The sequence below is a fragment of the Canis lupus genome, chromosome 27 (genome assembly GCF_003254725.2).
Source record: "Canis lupus dingo isolate Sandy chromosome 27, ASM325472v2, whole genome shotgun sequence".
Lineage (NCBI taxonomy): Eukaryota > Metazoa > Chordata > Mammalia > Carnivora > Canidae > Canis > Canis lupus.
This window is the reverse complement of record NC_064269.1, coordinates 43,375,376-43,396,213: the sequence shown is the minus strand read 5'-3', so window position 1 is coordinate 43,396,213 and position 20,838 is coordinate 43,375,376. Positions and strand designations below refer to the sequence as shown.

Here is a 20,838-nt window from a genome sequence, read left to right as displayed (position 1 = left end):
TTCCACCACCCCTAGTTCGTTTCCCAGAGTTAGGAGTCTTTATGTTCTGTCTCCCTTTCTGATATTTCCTACCCATTTCTTCTCCCTTCCCTTCTATTTCCTTTCACTATTATTTATATTCCCCAAATGAATGAGAACATATAATGTTTGTCCTTCTCTGATTGACTTATTTCACTCAGCATAATACCCTCCAGTTTAAACAAAAAAAAATTTTTTTAAACAAAAAATTTTAATTAAACTGTGTTCTATTAGAAAAAGAAGTAAAAAAAATGAAAAAAGAAAATTCTAATGTCTAAGTATATTAAGTTTTCAACTTAATGTCCAATTAGACTGACTTGGTCATCTCTAGCTTCATTAATAGCTGGGCTGTGACTTTAAAATAGTAACATTTAGAAAACATTGCAATGAATCCTTATTAAAAGTAAAATATGACAATTTTTTAAAATACTAATTTTCTGAGTAAAATACTAAATACTGTTTTTTAGCGATAAAAGATAATATTCTTCTATTTTATGATATTGGAAAAGTGAAGAAAGTAGCACTACCTTAGCCTAGACTCCAGAGAAAACAAATAGAACATATTAAAAAACCTATTCTTTGACTTCCTACCCAAAACAAAATAACAGAGGTGACTTAAAGAGCCAATCTAGGATCAAACAAACCAACTGCAACCTTCTAATTCTATATATCAATCAACTTTCTGCTACTGTTAAATCTAAACTCTAAATACCCAAGCCTAGGAAACTGGAGAAGTAAGCAAGGGGAAACCAACAGAAGTTACAGAAGCATAGAAGGGAATGATGGTAACATCTGTGTCACCAAATTAAACTCCAAGCTACATTATCATTTATAATCAATCAAGCAAGAAGCTGTACAATTTTAACACAGATTTTTGATGCAGCTCAGATTCAAATGCTCAATTACATTTTCCAGGTCAGTGATTTATTATAAAGATAAGAAATTTACTGTAACACAAAACTACTTAAAACCATAGGGGAGAACCCTCGGAAGGAGAAGACCAATGCTAATCCCATTGTACAGCATGCTTGGCCATCTGCTATTGTCCCATTCTGTTTTCTGAGCACAGCGTTATCTTAATACCCCACGGTAGGTAAATTTCTAGTTTCTGACAGAAAATCCTTAGGGCCAGAGAAAAGAAAAGCTGAATTCTCTTATTAATTTCCTAAATAAACTAAACAGAAAATAAAGATGAGAGTATTCACTGAAAACTTTCTCAGTATGTAAGAACTGGAAATAATTTTCCCAGAGACCCGGTAATAAGAGAGTTCACAATAAGAAAGAAAACAGTTTTGGACAGGGGTCTGCCAGAAATTTTTAAGAATTCCTGTTACAAAATGTTTAAAAAGCAAAGGCAGAATTCTAAAGCATAACACTGTGTAAAGGAACACTATTCCCATATTTTCATTCACACTGCTCTCTTGGCTTGGGATGTCTCACTCCTTCCCCATCTGCTCAGCAAAGTTTCAAGAGCTCCTTTTACACAAGTTCAAATAAAAAAAAAAAAAAAAAAACCTCCTCGCTTTGTACCTCACTATACACCAGGTGTATCCCCACTTCTTTAACTCCCAGAAATTCATAACTATGAGAGAAGAAGCCACATCTTATTTAATTATCTTTGTACTTAGCACAATGCCTACTATATAGGAGAAGGCTCTATACCAAATGGATGAATGAAGGCAGTTTAGAGGGATGGGGGAGCCACAAAACACAATTTGACCATGCAGCTACAAATGTACTCAGTGAGAGAGAAAAAGAAGAAACAGCAAACAATACTCTAGTGTATATAAATATACACATTGCTTAGAAAGCTAGGAAAATGTGGGGGTAGTGGTCCTGAAAAAGCCCAAAACAGCTGAGTATATCACTGGCTCATGACCAAGGCATCACTGTAAAAGAATTATACAGAGTGATCTCTCCAACTGACTCAGATTTTTAAGACAGGTTTATAAGGATCTGAATGAAGAACACAGAGAAATAAAATTTTTTAAAAAGACTAGACCTGAAAACAAACTGTTACAAAAAAAAATTCTACAGACAACAAAAAGAGCTTTAAGAATTGCTTTAATAAATAATCAATTTGAAAGAGGTAGAATATATCACAAAAGTCTTTTCTGGGTCTACTAAATATTTTATCACTTATATGAAAGTATAAAGAATACGCTCATAAATAGGTAGAAGGCATAAAGCTGAAGATCCTCAAAGATTAACTGGCTGGATTCAGCAAAGTAAAATTTAAATTTAGTTGAGAATGAACAATATTAAGGTGTGCCTAGGTGGCTCAGTCGGTTAAGCATCTGCCTTCCGTTCAGGTCATAATCTCACAGTCCTGGGATCGTTCACATCAGGCTTAGTATAGAGTTGCCTTGCCGCTCTCCCTCTGCACCCCCTCCCACTTGTGTGTGCTCTCTCTGAAGTAAATAAATAAAAATCTTTTTAAAAAGAATAAACAATATTAACACCTTATAGCCACAGTGTGCAACACCTTACAGGTTCCAAGACACTTTAATACACATTACATCATTTAACAAAAACCTCCCGAGATAACTATTATGCCCTGTCTATAGATGAAAAAACTGAAGACTAATCAGTTTTACTGAGTTTCCCAATATCACATTTCATCTAGGGCCAAGAATATTAATATTGTTCTAATCATCTCTCTTGCAATTAGGTCCAAAGTTCCAATTGAAAAAGTAAAGTATGGAAGAAAAATGAGTTAAGACAAATAACTGCCATTAGAAAAATTAACCAGGGCAAATGAGAACACTGGGAGGAAGAGAAATATTTCATGTAGGAAAATATGATTTGAGGGTTGTCAAATGGCAAGTTCCCAATACCTAAAAAGTCATTCTACAGGAAGAGGATTATACTTGTTCAATATGACCCCAAGTCAATCTCAATCAGCAAATACTATTAAGTAGCTGAATTCTGATTCAAGGAAAGAAGGTCAAACTGTCCAAGTCATTAATTCATCGTAAGTGGACATATTTGATCATAAGCTGAATAAACCCTTTGCCAGAGAATTTACACGAAATTTTTTATCAGACAGTAAAATTTTATCAAGTAAGACTGTACATCTGTATCAGACATTGTTTCAAAATGTACAAATGAACTTCTAGGGAAAAGTAATTCTGATTTTAGAATTATAAAAATGTACCATGCAAATTTAACAAAACTTAACCTGCCTCATTATTTTAAGTTATGTTAAATAATATTTAATACATACATATTATGAAGGATAATAAATACACACAAACTCATTACCCATCTTAAGATACTTACATATCCCTCCTTATGCATCTCTCTGCCTTCCCTATTTCTAAAAGAAATGACAAAAAAATAAAAATAAAAAATAAAAAAAATAAAAGAAATGACTGTGTTGAATTTTTATCCTAAACATTTCTTTCCCTTAAAATAATAGGTTCCATTGTGTGACTATACCAAAGTTACCTACTCATTCTTCTCTTAAGAACATTTATATAGGGATCCCTGGGTGGCGCAGCGGTTTGGCGCCTGCCTTTGGCCCAGGGCGTGATCCTGGAGACCCGGGATCGAGTCCCGCGTCGGGCTCCCGGCATGGAGCCTGCTTCTCCCTCTGACTGTGTCTCTGCCTCTCTCTCTCTCTGTGTGACTATCATAAATAAATAAAAATTTATTAAAAAAAAAAGAACATTTATATAATATTTCCTCAGTTTTGTTATGTTTTTATTCCAAATAAGACTACTATGAACATTCCTATACATGTCTTAGAGTTCATCTACAGTATCTGTATCCGGAAGGTTATGTTTATGTTTAATTTTATAACTACTTTCCAAAGTAGTTGTACCAATTTAAAAATCCAACAGCACTGTTCAAGAAATCCAGTTGCCATATTTATCAACACTTGATACTGCCACAGACTTCATAATGTTTGCCAACAGAACATAAAAGGATAGGTATAAAATTGCTTCTAAATCTGGTTTTATTTTACAGTCCCCTGATTACAGTCAGGGTAAATTGCTCGTATCTATTTGTAAGATGTATTTCCCCATATTTTACATATATATATATTTCATTAATAGGTACATAGTTATAAAAGTATAAAAACATGTATCCTTCTCTAATATATGTGGTATGCATAAACATCAAAATTAAGTGTTCAACTCTGGAATAGAATGGAGGACAATACTATCAAGTAAATCTATGCCAAGGAATGTCAACTGCATTTGAAATTTTACTTCTTACTAAGCTGAATAATTACCATTACTTATACTATTCCCTATATTCTTTGTATCTTTGAAACAATTAGTTATAAAATTTGAAAGACAATATAAACATATACTCAATAAGCAAGAACTTAGGAAACATAGCACCTATGACTTTTCTGGAAAAAATTTCAAAGGAATTCTAGAACAACCAAGAATTAAATAAAAATTTAAATTGGGACGCCTGGGTGGCTCAGTGGTTAAGCATCTACCTTTGGCTCAGGGCGTGATCCCTGATCCTGGGATCGAGTCCCACATCAGGCTCCCTGTGGGGAGTCTGCTTCTCCCTCTGCCTATGTCTCTGCCTCTCTCTCTCTCTCTCTCTTTCTCTCTGTGTGTCTCTTATGAATAAATAAAAAATCCTTAAAAAAGAAAACTATAAAGCTTGCAGTATGAAGCAGGAAGATGGTGGCAGAGTAGGAGGACCCAAGGCTCACCTTGTCCTACTAACACAACTCGGTAACTATAAAATTTTCCTAAATACCTCTGAAATCAGCCTCATGATGGACAGAACAAACTCTACAACTAAAGGGAGAGAAGAAACCACATGGAAGAAGGTAGGAAGTATGGAGACATGGTTTCAGGGAGACAAAGATCTCAGGTACTGTGGGGGAAGGGTCAGAGAGAAGGGCAAGAAAGAGAGAGGGGAGCACACAGGGGAAAGCACAAGGAAAACATTTCCCCAAAGCCACTGACTTGGAAAATGAGAGGAGCCGAATTTCATCAGTTCTTGCAAGCAATGGAGACTAAAGCCTAGAGTTTAAAGGTCAGCGGGCTTGGCTGGGATAGAGTCCTGGAGAGACAGCAGGCAAACAACCTGGGGGCAGACAATGCAGAAACACCTGGGGCACACAGTGGGGAAATTACACACTCTTCTCAGAGCACTCCCTTCAGAGATAGCATTCACAAAGACACCTCTCTGGAAACAATGGAGCTTGCCAGCACCATTTCTTTCCCTGCCCCTCAGCATAAATACAAGGCCACCAGTGGGAAGCAGCACAGCACCCACAATGGGCTGCTTAACTTGCTTACACTAAGCCCCACCCCCCTGGGCTCCAGTGGAACTGCCCTTCTCAGTCACACCTGCCTCAGTCTCAGGGCAGTGGGACCCTGTCCCAGAAGATCAGTACATATCCCTCCATACCACGTCTTCAGACCAGAGTTTTTTGAAGGGCCTCAATTACAGTGGAGATGGTGGCAGGTCTCATTTCACAAGCAGAGCAGAGTATACCAAGCTAAAACTTGCCACATTCAAGCCAGGAAGCAAACACTGCTGACAGCAGGCAAGGAGGGCCTCTATCAATGACTGGATGAAGGGCAGAGCAGCCAGAACACAAAAGCAGAGCACATGCAGCATACACAGGAGACACTAACACTCCCCTGCTTGGACAATACATGACCTCTCTTTCCTCATAAGGCCTGACTTTTCTAACACCTAGAAGAAGGCAGACACTTAGATAAAATGTAAAGACAGAGGAATTTATCTCAAATGAAAGATCAAGATAAGGCCAGAGATCTTTGAAACAGATATAAGGAACATACCTGATGAAGAATTTAAAGCAATGATGATAAGGATACTCACTGGCCTTGAGAAAAGAAGCCATTGGTGAGACCCTTACCACAGAGATAAAAGAGTTAAAACCGAATCAGTGATGAAGAGTGCAATAAATGAGATCAGAACCACACTTGATGCAATGAACAGCAGGCAAGAAGAAGCAGAGGAACAAATTAATGACCTAGGAGACAAAATAATGATAAGCAATGAGGCTGAACAAAAGAGAGAAAGAAGAATTATGCCACAGGAGAATAGACTTAGGGAATTCAGTGACTCCATCAAACATAGTTTAACATTCGTGTTATAGGAGTCCCAGAATAAAAAGAGAAAGGGGGGCAGAAAATTTATTTCAAGAAATAATAGCTGAAAACTTACTTCACGGGGGAAGTAAACAGACATACACCTCCAGAAAGCACAGGGCACTCTGCTCAAGATCAGTAACAGCAGGCCAACACGAAAACATATTGTAATCACATTTGCAAAATAGAGTGATAAAGTCTTAAAAGCAGCTACACAAAAGAAGTCATTAACTTACAAAGGAAAACCCATAAGGCTAGCTGGAGATTTCTCAACAAACTTGGCAAGCCAGAAGGAAATGGCACGATATATTCAAAGTACTGAACAAGAAAAATCTGCAACCAAGAATACTCTATAAGGCAAGGCTGTCATTCAGAATAGGAGAGAGGGTTTTCCAGGCAAAGAAGAACTAAAGGACCACTAAACCCGCCCTGCAAGAAATATTAAAGGGGACTCTTTGAGTGGAAAGGAGAGATCAAAAGTGACCACTAAACCCGCCCTGCAAGAAATATTAAAGGGGACTCTTTGAGTGGAAAAGAGATATCAAAAGTGACAGTATAAAGGTAGGAAAAACAAAAACAGTGTAATTAAATATTTCACTAAAAACCAATATAGGAACTCACACACCAAAAGGATATAAGTAAAATAACATCTACCTAAAATGGGAGAGGAGAGGAAGAAAGAATGGATACAAACTTGAACAACCATCAACTTAATATAGACTGATATTTGGGGGCACCTGAGTGGCTCAGTCAGTTAAGCGTCCTGACTTCATTTGGGCTCAGGTCATGATCTCAAGGTCATGAAATGGAGCCCTCTGTCAAGCTCCACGCTAGCAAGAAGTCTGCTAAAAGTCTCTCTCTCCCTCTCCCCCTGCTCATCCCCCTTTACGTGCTCTAAAAATAAAAAAAATAAATCTTTAAAATGTGTGTGTGTGTGTGTATAGCCTGATATTGCAGAAGAGATTATATGCAAACCTAATGGTAACCATGTAACAAAAGCACTAATAAACCTGCAAAGAATAAAGAAAGAAATCCAAATATATCACTATAGAAAATCAGCAAAAACATGAAAAAGGATGAGAAAATCTCCAGAAACTACCACAAAACAAGTAATAAAATGGCAATAAATACATATCAATAATTACTCCAAATGTAAATAAATTATATGCTCCAATCAAAAGACATAGGGTTGACAGAGTAGATGAAAAAACCAACACCATCTATATGCGGCCTACAAGAGACTCATTTTAGATCTAAGACACCTAGAGATTGAAAGGGAAGAGATGGAAAAACAATCACCACACAAATGGATGTCAAAAGAAAGCTGAATACCAGTACTTTATCAGACAAACTAAACTTCAAAGACGGTAACAAGAGACAAAGAAAGGCATTATAAAATAACAAAGGGGAAAATTCAACAAGAAGATACAACAATTGTAAATATTTATGTACCCAACATAGAAGCACCCAAATATATAAAACAATTAATAACAAACATAAAGGAACTAATTGATAATAAAATAATAGTAGGGAATTTTAACACCCTACTTACATCAATGGACAGATCATCTAAGCAGAAATCAGTAAGAAGACAATGGCTTTGAATGACACACTGGACCAGATGGACTTAACAGATATATTCAGAACTTTCCATTCTAAAATAGCAGAATACACATTCTTTTCAAGTGCATATGGAACATTCTCCTAGAACACGTATTAGATCATAATACAGGACTCAATAAATACAAAATGACTGAAGTCATACTACACACCTTTTCTAACCACAGTGCTATGAAACTAGAAGTCAACCACAAGGAAAAGTCTAGAAAGACCACAAATACATGGAAGTTAAACACCATGTCAAGTAAGAAATCAAAGAAGAAATTTTAAAAGTACATGGAAACAAATGAAAACGAAAATACAATGGTCCAAAACCTCTGGGATGCAGCAAAAGCTGTTCTAAGAGGGAAGTTAATAGCAATTCAGGGCTATCCCAAGAAGCAACAGAAACCTCAAAGAACCTAAACTTATGGCTAAAAGAGCTAGAAAAAGACCAACAAAGCCTATAGCCAGCAGAAGAAAGGAAATAAAGATTAGAGCAGAAATAAAATGATATTTAAAAAAAAACAGATCAGTGAAACCAGGAGGAGCTGATTCTTTGAAAAAATTAATAAAATTGATAAACCCCTACCCAGACTTACCAAAAAGAAGAAAGGACCCAAATAAATAAAATCACAAATGAGAGAAGAGAAATAACCAACATCACAAAAATACAAACAACTGTACAAGAATATTATAAAAAACTATATGCCAACAAATTGGACAACCAAAAGAAATGAATAAATTCCAGGACATATAAACTATCAAAACTGAAACAAGAAGAAATAGGAATTGAATAGACCAATTACCAGCAAAGCAACTGAATCAGTAATCAAAAATCTGCCAACAAAAAAGTCCAGGACCAGATAGCTTCACGAGGGTGATTTCTAACAAATATTTAATTACTATTTTTTTTTAATTTTTTTTTAAATTTATGATAGTCACAGAGAGAGAGAGATCGAGAGAGAGAGAGAGAGGCAGAGACATAGGCAGAGGGAGAAGCAGGCTCCATGCACCAGGAGCCTGACGTGGGATTCGATCCCGGGTCTCCAGGATCCGGTGCGATCCGGTGCTAAACCGCTGCGCCACCGAGGGATCCCTCTAACAAATATTTAAATGAGTTATTATGTATTCTTCTCAAACTATCCCAAATAAACAAAAAAAGGAAGGAAAACCTTCAAATTCATTCTATAAGGCCAGCATTACCCTGATACCAAAATCAGATAAAGAAATCACAATAGAAGAGAATTACAAGGGCACCTACATGGCTCAGTAGGTTAAGCATCTGATTCTTGATCTCAGAATCATGAGTTCAAGCCCCATGTTGGGCTCCATTCTGGGTATAGAGCCTACATTAGAAAAGAGAGACAGAGAGAACTAGAGGCCAACGTCCCTGATGAGTACAGCATACTTAATAATGAGCACTGAGTAATGTATAGAATTCCTGAATCACTATACTGTACATCTAAAACTAATAGAACACTGTATGTTAACTATACTAGAATTAAAATTTAAAAAAACAACAACAACAAAATTTTTTAAGAGAGCATTTTAGGAGAAAGGGTGAGGAGGAGATATATATACACATAGGCATACACACACACACACACACACACACACACACACAGTAAGAATGAGATATAGCCAGATGTAGGAAACTAAATTCCAAACACCTGCACCTCACCTTCTTCTGAAGAACATTAACCTTCCTCTCCTTCACATCCAGCATGTCCTTGAGGTCATGTATCTCTCCAGCTTGTGTCCCCTTCTCCTCCGCCATATCCTGAATTTGTTTTGTCTTCTTATTCAGCATGGTTTCCTTTTCTTCCAAACGCAATCGGAGAGCATCCACCTAAGAATTTTTTTTTACAAATGATTAATTGAAAGAAAGGAATGTAATCCCTTCCAAATACATGTGTATAGTTGCCCAAATGAAATTAAATAGAGTGGTATTCTATTATTGGTAAATATAATTATTGCTATTTAGAAATTAAACCCTAAAACTTTATGAGCGCTTTTGTAATAAAAATAAAATTTACATCAGTTAAGTAAACAATGATATCAGGATAAATAGATCTGAATCAAAGACAATATGAAGAACTATTATAAAGAGATCGAGTTTTGGCAATTCTATTGAAGAGTTTCAGCAGATTCCTGGGCCCAGTCACAAGAGTTTCTGATTCAATGGGTTTGGGGCTCAAGAATTAAGTTTTTCTAACAAGTTCCCAAGTGATGCTACACTGCTTTAGAAAATCTAAAATTAGAAAGAAAACCATAAACATCCCAAAGCATGACTCTTGCTGTATCACAAAATAGGAACTAGAGGTAGAATATGATGCTTTTTAGACTAACAATCCCATAATGCACTGAAACATCTGTGCAAAGGAAAGCAAGGTCTACTTTCAGGCCCAAAGACTAGTCTGCTAAAGTCTAGCATCCAATTACCTTTATCCCCCAAGTTTAACAGTTTTCTCTAAATAGAACTTTCAAATAACTAGAAATCTAATGACAGTACTTATTTTTAAATCCATTCAAACCAAATTTCACTAAGCAAACTCATACACCAAAATTATTTTGGGTTTTTTGTTTTTTTTTTTTTTTTTTTGCTTTTCCACTAAGGATTTATAATTCAGCAAACAGTTACCTACTTATTATAGCAGAACAGGGAGGTGGATTTCTTTCATCTTAAGAAAGAAATATAATGTGAAATATAATGTGAGTCATATGCAAGCCACATATGAAATTTTAAACTTTCTAGCAGCTACATTAAAAAATAAAAAATAGATAAAATTAATTTTAATAATATATCCTGTTTAATCTATATTATCATTCCAAACATGTAATCCTTAATAAAAACTATTAATGAGCTCTTTTATTTTACATTCTTTATTTCATACTACATCTTAAAAGTCCAATGCATATTTTATATACCATATTTCAAGTGCTCAATAGCCATACATGGCTGGTGGCTACCACAGTGAAAATACAAATCTAAGATATCAAGTATGTTTCTATAAAACTTCCTTACCTTGAACATATCGTGTATTATTTTTCCTGGCTGTCTGAGGATTAACCAATCCACAAAGAAAAATTAGTTAACATAGGTAATGACTCACATTTAGAGTATACCAAAATTATCAGGAAAAATCTAATATTGTATCTAAACTATAAGGTATCTGAGAACCAGTACTGTGTGTATGGTAGTACTTACTGCTTAGTAAGTACTATGGAAAATTTCCTACAAGACTAATCTCACTTGAGACTCTATAGTTAAGTCATTATGCACTTATAAATTATCTTAGACTATGTTGGAAAGGAAAAATATGTAAATAAACTAGATTTCACTCTGCTAAACTGAATTTCTACCAACCATGTCAATGCCACTAATTCCACCAAGCCAGTAATTGGGGAGTGGTCTTTTTAGTGTCCATTTGTAATTCTTCAAAGTTCTACCATGCCCCCTCAATAAACACTTTTCACTTCTGATTTCCTTCTATTCTATTTTAATAAATGATATATTGTAACCTTATTATATTCTGGAAAGGTCCACCTAAGAACTTTCAAACTCTTAAACTCTTATTTCTGAAATCTGTTTTCTTTCTTCTACACCTACTAAATCTATTCTTTATGCATAGCATAACCTTTGATATATCATCTCTTTTTTCATCATTCATCCCTATTCTGGTTTATCTTGTTTTTCTCCCAGCCTGAGCAATCCTTTCAAACAGCCTCTTATCATTTCAAATGGTTTTCTTCATTCTACCCTCAAGATTTCTGAACCTTTCTGCATATGGTCATGTATATGCTCGCCAACCATATATACAGTATATTAAAAATTCTCCCAATTCTATCCTCAAGCATATCTTCACTTGTATTCTCCCTATGTAAAATTTCACTTTCCCATGGCAATCTGGGAAACCAGGACTTAGAAAAGGTAGTTATAAATAAGCAATAGAGGAAGAATTTAAGATTAACTGGTCTATCTCCAGATCCTATAATCTTAACCAATTATATAATACGCTACCCCTCTAAGAGCTAGACAAATATATATATATATATTTCATTTAAGTAAAATTCTAGAAAATGTACACTAATTACAGTAATAGAAAAGAATAGTAATAGATCAAGAATTCCCTGGAAAGAGGATGAAAGGGGGAGCAGTGAAGAATATCAGGCAAAAGCAAAAGAAAGGGATTACAAAGAGGTATGAGAAATATGGGGAGCATGTTCATTATCTTCACTGAGGTACTGGAAGGAAATATAGGAAAATACTTTTAAGACATTGAGGCATGGAAGGCTTCATTTTTAAAGACACAGAAAGTATACACCATAAAGAAAACATACTGTTAAATCTAACTGTGCTAAAATTTAAACTTTCACATCATGATACCATTTTACAGTGTTGTTTTCCTTTTATCTATACTTTATGTGCCTGAAATAGTTCTTAATAACAGTAATATTAAAGAACATTGGTGAATGTTTATACTTGCTTTAAAAATGTCAATATTTTATAAATGAATAAAATTAAATGTGATCCAATATTGAATTTCAATTTTTTAAATTTATGACCATTTATAATCACTCTGAAAAAATTTAAATTATCTAGGTATAAATCTAACAAAACATGTAAAGGATCTATATACTGAAAATTACAACTAATAAAAGAAATCAAAGAAGATCTAAACATGTTCTTCCCTTGACTATCTTATAAAATGTCATGTGTCAAGATAGCCAGCCTACTTAAAATTTTCCTCAGAGACCTGGAAAAAGAAAAGATTAAAGTAATTTTTAAAAATGTTTTGCTAAAAAAAAAAAAAAAAAAAATGTTTTGCTAACAAACAGTAGAACTACAATAAATCAAGGCCAATGAATCCAAGAGAGATCACCAACAAAAATGTGCAAGTTTTGCTGCCTGCATAGAGTACTAAAGATCTCAGAGCAAGAATTAAAATCCAATACAAAACAATGATGAATTAGGTGATTTCCAGAGTTCCCCAACAGTCCTTTCTAAAGTGCAAGATGACAAAAGTCTTTACACTTCCTTGGTTTTCCGTCACCAACCTATTCAAATCACAAACACTCTACCATGCAAAGAAACAAAAAGATCTACAAGACAAATGTCAGAATTGAATACTGATTCAATTTGGAGAAAAGGATTGCCACCACAGAGCAAAGACCTTTGTGGAATATGAAATTCAACAACCAGCCTGCTTAAGATGCCAAAAGAGCCCATTGACCCTTATCCACTTGGCATTCAGGCACAGCTCAAGCTGGCCTGTGTGGCTACTAATCCTATTTGACAGTATCAGATTTGGTTCCAATTAGCTGAATCCATTACAGAGCATCAGTCACGGTTAATTCAAGAGGGTACTTATTGAACCCACGGACTCTTCTGCACAGTTAAAGAGGTCAAAGTCTTAGAAAAGTATACATGTCAGAAATTTTTAAAATACATAAATTATATGCTAAATCATTTGCACCTAATTTCTACGTTCTAATTTGTATTCTGTATACTCTATATTCTACTTCTACCCATATACCACATATCCCAATAACCACAAGCAAAAAACAAAGTAAATCACCTAAAGACGTTTCACACAATATTCCCAAAATACATTAAATTCTTTTTATAAGGGCAAAAGCCCAGACATTTAAACTTATAGATAAGTCTTAACTGCCGAATTTCCTTGTCTCTCAATTCTTCTCTACATTAATTTCAGAAAAATGAAATGTTTTCCACCTATGGGTAAGGAATCAGAATACAACACGAATACATCTCTTAGCATTTCTAAATGTTTCTCATCCTGATAGTAACAAAGTCCCACAGAACAATAACTGTAAGACCTCATATTGCTATTCTTTACCAAGAGTCCCTAGATGTCGTCGCTGCATTTTTACATTATCCCTCACTCACTTAACTGACTCGTCAACGTGCCAGTGCTACCAAGTCATAAATACCTGCATGCCATTTTGGGAGAATGTCAGGTATGAGACCCACAGGAATTGATGACTGAAAAGGTAAAAAATGGAAACTCTCGTAATAAACATACAAATCTTTGGTGTAAGAGTAGCTGGAAATGCAGGCTTTCATATAAAAAGTATCTCAATCACAAATATTATGTACTCAAGTCCATTCTCTAATCACTAAGTGATCTTTTCTTTACTAAGTATTCAGTTCAAATTACCAAATACACTTTCTCTTGGTCTGCTTTTCTCATGCAATGCAGAATTTAAATGTGCTGGTCTGGATATCTAAGATAAAAATAACCACAAAAACCACTCTGCTACTACTAGATTGATTGCTCTGAATTCTACACTGATCTTTTTGGTTAGTAGTGAGTACATAGTACAATTTTGCGTGAGGTCCATATTTTGCAAACCACAAAAAAACATATTCAGGAAAGCCCCTCAGAGACTAGCGGGACACACGTCATCACACTAATACTATGGCTGGTAGGAGGGATAAGACACTGTTTATTCTACCAAATGCACTGGAGGAACAGCATCCATCTAGCTTGCCAAGAGTCAAGGTCTGTGGCAAACAGGTTATGCCAACTTCAACAAAAACAGGTTTTTCTCTACAAGATTTTCTCTACCAATGGACATGAACAGAAAAATAGCTACCTTGCTCTTTTGGTCTCTCACCAATGATCACAAAACTATTAATTATCTTAAGCTATCTTAACCTTCTTTCATTTTACATCAATAAATACATCTATTTAAATATACATGAGCAGTAAGAATTGCACGGATACAATGACTTGTTTCCTAAAACTCCTATCTTGGCTTTGCCAATGATTTACATCTTTCTAACTCTCTGACCCCATCTCTTCCATTTTTTTCCACTGAATCCTCTGTCATTTTCCCCTTCTTACATCTCTACTTTATAAAACTTCCTCTGTAGAAATCAATTCAATCTTAGGCTTTAACCACCATCTCCAATTAGCAATAACCATGCCTCAGATAAACCTCACTGGCTACGTACGATAGATACTGCCACTGTACAAAGCTAACCACTATCTCCATAACAGCTTCCAAATCTTTATTCCTAACCCCAACCAGTTCTAAAATCCTGAGATTCTAACAAAATATTCTTTTTAACCCAGAACTCTCACTGAATATTTAGTTTAGAATGAGAGTTTCTAAAGAACCTTTTATTTTAAAGATCACCTACTATGGTCAAACATTAACATAAGTTAAATCTTATGGTGTTTATTATTACTTTCTGCATTTTTTCCGGTATTTGGCAGTATTTCACAAATGTTTTAGAAATTAATAATCTAAACTCCTAATTTTAAAACCAATGAACTCAAAGCCCAAACTAAGTGATTTGCCCAAGATCACTAAGTATAATTTCCTATCATTACATTTCCCATTGTTCTCATCTAACAAAGAGGCTGAATGAAGAGCACTGGGCCATGGGATTGACAACATCCACAAGAAAGCATTTTATGTATTTCTTTTTTAAGATTTTATGTATTTGTTCATGAGAGACACAGAGAGAGAGAGGCAGAGACACAGGAACAGGGAGAAGCAGGCTCCATGCAGGGAGCCTGACGTGGGACTGGATCCCAGGTCTCCAGGATCATGCCCTGGGCCGAAGGTGGCGCTAAACCGCTGAGCCACCGGGGCTGCCCCAGGAAGCATTTTAAAAGGCTATTTTGACAAACTGCATTGAGCTCTGCTTAAAGCCTTATACATGACAAAAAGGCTGAAGAGCTCAGAGAAACATCAAAAAGACCAAGGGTATAGATGTGCCATTCCATGGTACACAGTACATAGTACCCAGTACACAGTACTTTGCTCACACACACAAAAGGCTGCAAATTTAGTCTGAAAAAACCAATGTCAATATTGTTTCCATGCACTTTACCCTGAAAACTCATAATCTTCATAACAATCATGGTGATTCATAGACAATGATGTTGTTTTAAAGACAATATGGTAACAACTATACAAACTATACAAAGAATAAAATACAAAGCCGTATTCAGCTACGTAACTACAGTAGAAATGTTAATGTTGGTCTCGGCAAATATGATAAAGCAAAGCAGTCAGCCAACCTAGTTCTTCTACCCCGACCCCTCTAAGCTAACACATCTGTTAATGCTTCCTTATTCTGGTATCAGACTAACATTTAAGTAAACCTTAGAGCCCTAGCCCTCTCTGCATGGAACTCAAAATCACAGAAAGAGACAATTTCCCCATTGGAAGGACCTTAACAGTCACCTGATTCCATCTCTAATCTAAATTCTGGGTCTCTATATCTCCAATAAACAGTCTTCTCTAGTATTTGAACACCTCCAGTAAAATCCAGGTACATAGTTCCCCTCTAGAGGCTGCCCATGCTCTGCTTTTACCAGGCATAAAAGCAATTTCTGATCTAGAAGTTTAAAAATATTTTTCTTTCTGTAATTTTATCCACTGCCCCAGTTCAATCCCTTAAGCTAGATGTTCTTCCATGTAACATCCATTCAGACACATGCAGAATATCATGGACTCCCAAAGCATTTCTTTTCCAAGCTACCCTTCAACTATTCCTTAATATGCCGTGGTTTCAGACTCTTTCCATCTAAACACACTTAAAAGTGCCAACAACCTTTAAATCATTATACCCAGAACTCAATACATCACGGCTGATTCTCTCACCCTTACTTCTGGACACTTTGAAAACAACTGAAGATTGCATATGATTTTTTGGTTTTGAGGGGGTTTTCTGGCAGTCACTACACAGATATTGAAGGATTACTAAAGTAGATTGTTTTTGCTTTTGTCAGTGTTTATGGGTTTGGTTATTATTTTTTTTTTTTTTAAGAATTATTTATTTAGTCATGAGAGACACAGAGAGAGAGAGAGAGAGAGGCAGAGACACAGGCAGAGGGAGAAGCAGGTTCCATGCAGGGATCCTGGGTCTCCAGGATCAGGCCCTGGGCTGAAGGTGGCGCTAAACCACCGAGCCACCCAGGCTGCCCATATTTTTATTTTATTTGCTAGCTTTTTAAAAAAGATTTATTGGGATCCCTGGGTGGCGCAGCGGTTTGGCGCCTGCCTTTGGCCCAGGGCGCGATCCTGGAGACCCCGGATCGAATCCCACGTTGGGCTCCCGGTGCATGGAGCCTGCTTCTCCCTCTGCCTATGCCTCTGCCTCTCTCTCTCTCTCTCTCTGTGTGACTATCATAAATAAATAAAAAATTTTTTTAAAAAGTGATAAAAAAGATTTATTTATTGAAAGAGAGAACATGCATGAGTTGGGGGAAGGGCAGAGAGAGAAGCAAACTCCCTGCTGAGTGGGGAGCCCAAACCACAGCTTGATCCCAGGACCAGATCATGTCTTAAGCCAAAATCAAGAGACAGGTACTCAACCAGACTGAGCCACCTAGGCACCCCTACTGGCCCCTACTGACTTTTTTTGGAGAAAGGGAGGGATAGAAAACTAAAGATTTTTATAGGCATTCTATTAAATTTTTATCCTACTTGGTTTAGCCCATTACTCTGCTCTAAAGATCTTTTGGAATGCTGAAATTTTTTTAAAGATTTTATTTATTTATTCATGAGAGACGCAGAGACAGGAAGACAGAGACATAGGTAGAGGGAGAAGCAGGCTGCCTACGGTGAGCCTGATGTGGGACTCGATCCCAGGACCCCGGGCTCACAACTTAAGCCAAAGGCAGATTCTCAATCACTGAGTCACACAGGGGTCCCTGGAATGCTGAATTTCTTATCTAACATGCACATTAGCCATCCCTCCTCCATATTTTGTTCCATCCAATTCATTAATAAAAATATTTAACACAAGAAGAGTCAAGGTTAGAGAGATACATAATCCCACCACAAACTTTTATGTAGGTTAACATAAACCATTAAACACCACCTTTGGGAAAAGTCATTTTATAGTTATGAAGTAACCTAATTATCATCTTATCTTACATTTCTTCCTCTTATTTACGCTCCCTTCCTTGCCAGTGCCTTGAAGAGGTATAGGTCTACTCCCCACTTCCCTCTGGCTGGCCCACCCCTGCACCCCTTCTCATCGCTGCCACCACCACCATCACCTGTCTCTTCGCCAGCTGACGTGCCCTCTTGCCCCCTGCACAGCACCATCCCTGCATTCCACAGGGGACTTGGGCAAGGGTGCCGAAGGTAGGCGAGAGGCACACAGAAACAAACCAACTGGCAGCCAGGCAGCCCCTGAGGAGAGACATTCAAAGTCTCCCTGCCCCCCATTCCTTCCAAGATCAGAAAAACTTGTCACCCCGCCTCCACAATGATGCTGGGGAGGTGGGAGGAAGAAGTGGGAATTCCCCTTCCCAGTACCCCAAGAATGTCTGAGCCTTCAATGTTGAATTTTTTTCTTTATTAAAATGTACTTTTATCTTATAAAATCAACCAATCCAAAATGATGTAGACGATAGCAGTGGCTCTGTGAAGGCGGCATCTCTGGTTTGGGAGTAGACAGGCCATGGGGACAGAGGGGGCACAAAGATGTGGTTACTGTCTCTTGCCTCCAGCTCTGTGGAGGTGGGTAGGGTCTACAGTGCAAGCCGGGGTGGGGGCAGGGGGCAAGTGTCTTGTGGGCTTTGGACAATGAGACTCTGACCTTGCTGCATTCCTACTGCTTCCACACCACTACCACTGCCACCACCACTACCACTGCTACCACCACTACCACTGCCACCACCACCACCACTTTCACCACTACCACTGGGTCTCTTCGGAATCTTGGGGTGGGGGGCACCTTTGAGGATCATGGCTACTACCGCCCAGGATTTGAGCGTGGGGAGTGGGCGTAGCCTCAGCAGATGGGACACCCGTGCCCTGCAGGTGTTGACAAGATACACCATCTGTAATGTCCTTGGCACAATAAAACCGAATGTCAGTTTCAAAAAAAAAACAAAAACAAAAAACCCTCTTCCACACTGGAAATCCTACCAAAAAATAATGTAAAATTCACCTTAGATGGCCTAGTTTTAATGCTGACTTTTAGTGACCACCATTTCCAATGAAAAAGTCCAATGGTGACTTTTGGTGATCACCATTTCCAATGAAAAAGATTAGGTGCACAAATGCGGCAATCCTCTTTGTACTCACTTGAAAATCAAAGTGACATTTACTCAAAGCCAATCTCAAAAACCCCTCTCATCTTCATGATTCCTAAATGATGATCAATAACAGATTAGTAATTTTATTTGCATGTGGCCCTAGCCAAAAAACAAAACATTTCATAGCACTTCCCAGACTAAGGAAACTTAAAATGTAGACTCTGATTCAACAGGTCTAAAACATAACTCAAGATTTTGTTTCCACATTTAATGCAATGCCTATCAAAATACCACAGCACTTTTCACAGAGCTAGAATAAACAATCCTAAAATTTTTATGAAACCACAATAGACCCCCACTAGCCAAAGCAATCTTGAAAAAGAAAAAAATTAAAGGCATCATAATTCCAGATTTTAAACTATATTAGAAAGTTATAATCATCAAGACTGGCACAAAAACAGACATATTAAATCAATGGAGCAGAACAGAAAACTCAGAAATGGGCCCACAACCATATGGTCAATTAATCAACAAAGCAGTAAAGAATATTCAATGGAAAAAAGTCTCTTTAACAAATGGTGTTGGAAAAACTGGGCAGCAACATGCAGAAGAATGAAATTGGACCACTTTCTTATATCATACATGAAAACAAATTCAAAATGGATGAAAGACCTAAACATGAGGCAGGAAACCATCAAAATCCTAGAGGAAAACATAGGCAGAACCTCTCTGACCTCAGACATTGCAACTTCTTACTAGACAGGCGCATCACCAGAGGCAAGGGAAACAAAAGCAAAAATAAACTACTGGGACCATCAAGATAAAAAGCTTCTACATAGCAAAGGAAACAATCAACAAAACTAAAAGGCAGCCTACAGAATGGCAGAAGATATTTGCAAATAATATATCTGATAAAGGGTTAATATTCAAAATCTAAAAGAAACTTATCAAGCTCAACACTCAAAAATAAAAAAATCCAGTTAAGAAATGGGCATAAGATATGAATAGCCATTGTTTCAAAGAAGACATCCAGATAGCTAACAGACACATGAAGCTATGCTCAACATAATTCATCATCAGGGACACACAAATCAAAACTACAATGAAGTATCATCTCACACCTGTCAGAATGGCTAACATTAACAACACAAGAAACCATGGATGTTGGTAAGGATGCAGAGAAAGGGGAACTCTCTTACATTACTGGTGGGGATGCCAACTGGTGCAGCCTCTCTGGAGAACAGTATGGAGGTTCCTCAAAAAGTTAAAAATAGAACTAGCCTACAATCCAGCAATTGCACTACCAGGTCTTTACTCAAAGAATACAAAGATACAGATTCGAAAGGGTACAGTCACCCCAATGTTTACAGTAGCATTATCAATAATAGCCAAACTATGGAGAGAGCCCATATGTCCACCAACTGATGAATGGATAAAGAAGATGTGGTGTGTATACACACACACACACACACACACACACACACACAAATATTATTCAGCCATAAAAAAGAATGAAATCTTGCCATTTGCAATGATGTGGATAGAGCTAGAGTGTATTATGCGAAGTGAAATAAGTCAGTCAGAGAAAGACAAATACCATGATTTCACTCATATGTGGAATTTAAGAAACAAAACAGATGAACATATGGGGAGGGGGAAAAGAGAAAAAGAGGAAAACAAAAGAGAGAGACAAACCATAAAAGACTCTTAATGACAGAAAACAGAGGGTTGATGGAAGGATGTGGATAAGGAATAGGCTACATGGGTGATGGGTATTAAGGAATGCACTTGTTGTGATGAATCACTGAATGCTACTCCAAAACCAATAATGCATTGTATGTTAACTAGAATTTAAATAAAAAAATTTTTAAACAGGGCACCTGGGGGGCTCTGTCAGTTAAGCATCTGTCTTCAGCTCAGGTCACGTCGTCAGGGTTCTGAGATTGAGCCCCACATTGGGCTCCCTGCTCGGCCTCTCTCCCTCTAACTCTGCTCCCATTCGTGCATGCATTCTCTCTCTCTCTCAAATAAATAAAATCTTTTAAAAAATAAGATGATTTTGTGTTTCCAGTAAGTTCTTAAGT

General features: G+C 36.9%; 1 protein-coding gene across 18 annotated transcripts in view; it reads right to left on the bottom strand.

Annotated features, from left to right (window-relative positions):
• ERC1 (ELKS/RAB6-interacting/CAST family member 1) overlaps positions 1-20,838 on the bottom strand; it is a 539,401-nt gene that overhangs the window by 382,924 nt on the left and 135,639 nt on the right. For all 18 annotated transcript variants that reach the window (XM_049102528.1, XM_049102532.1, XM_049102526.1 and 15 more), the window contains one exon: positions 9,400-9,567. In XM_049102528.1, coding sequence (XP_048958485.1) covers positions 9,400-9,567 — 168 coding nt within the window. The remainder of the gene's footprint in view (positions 1-9,399; positions 9,568-20,838) is intronic.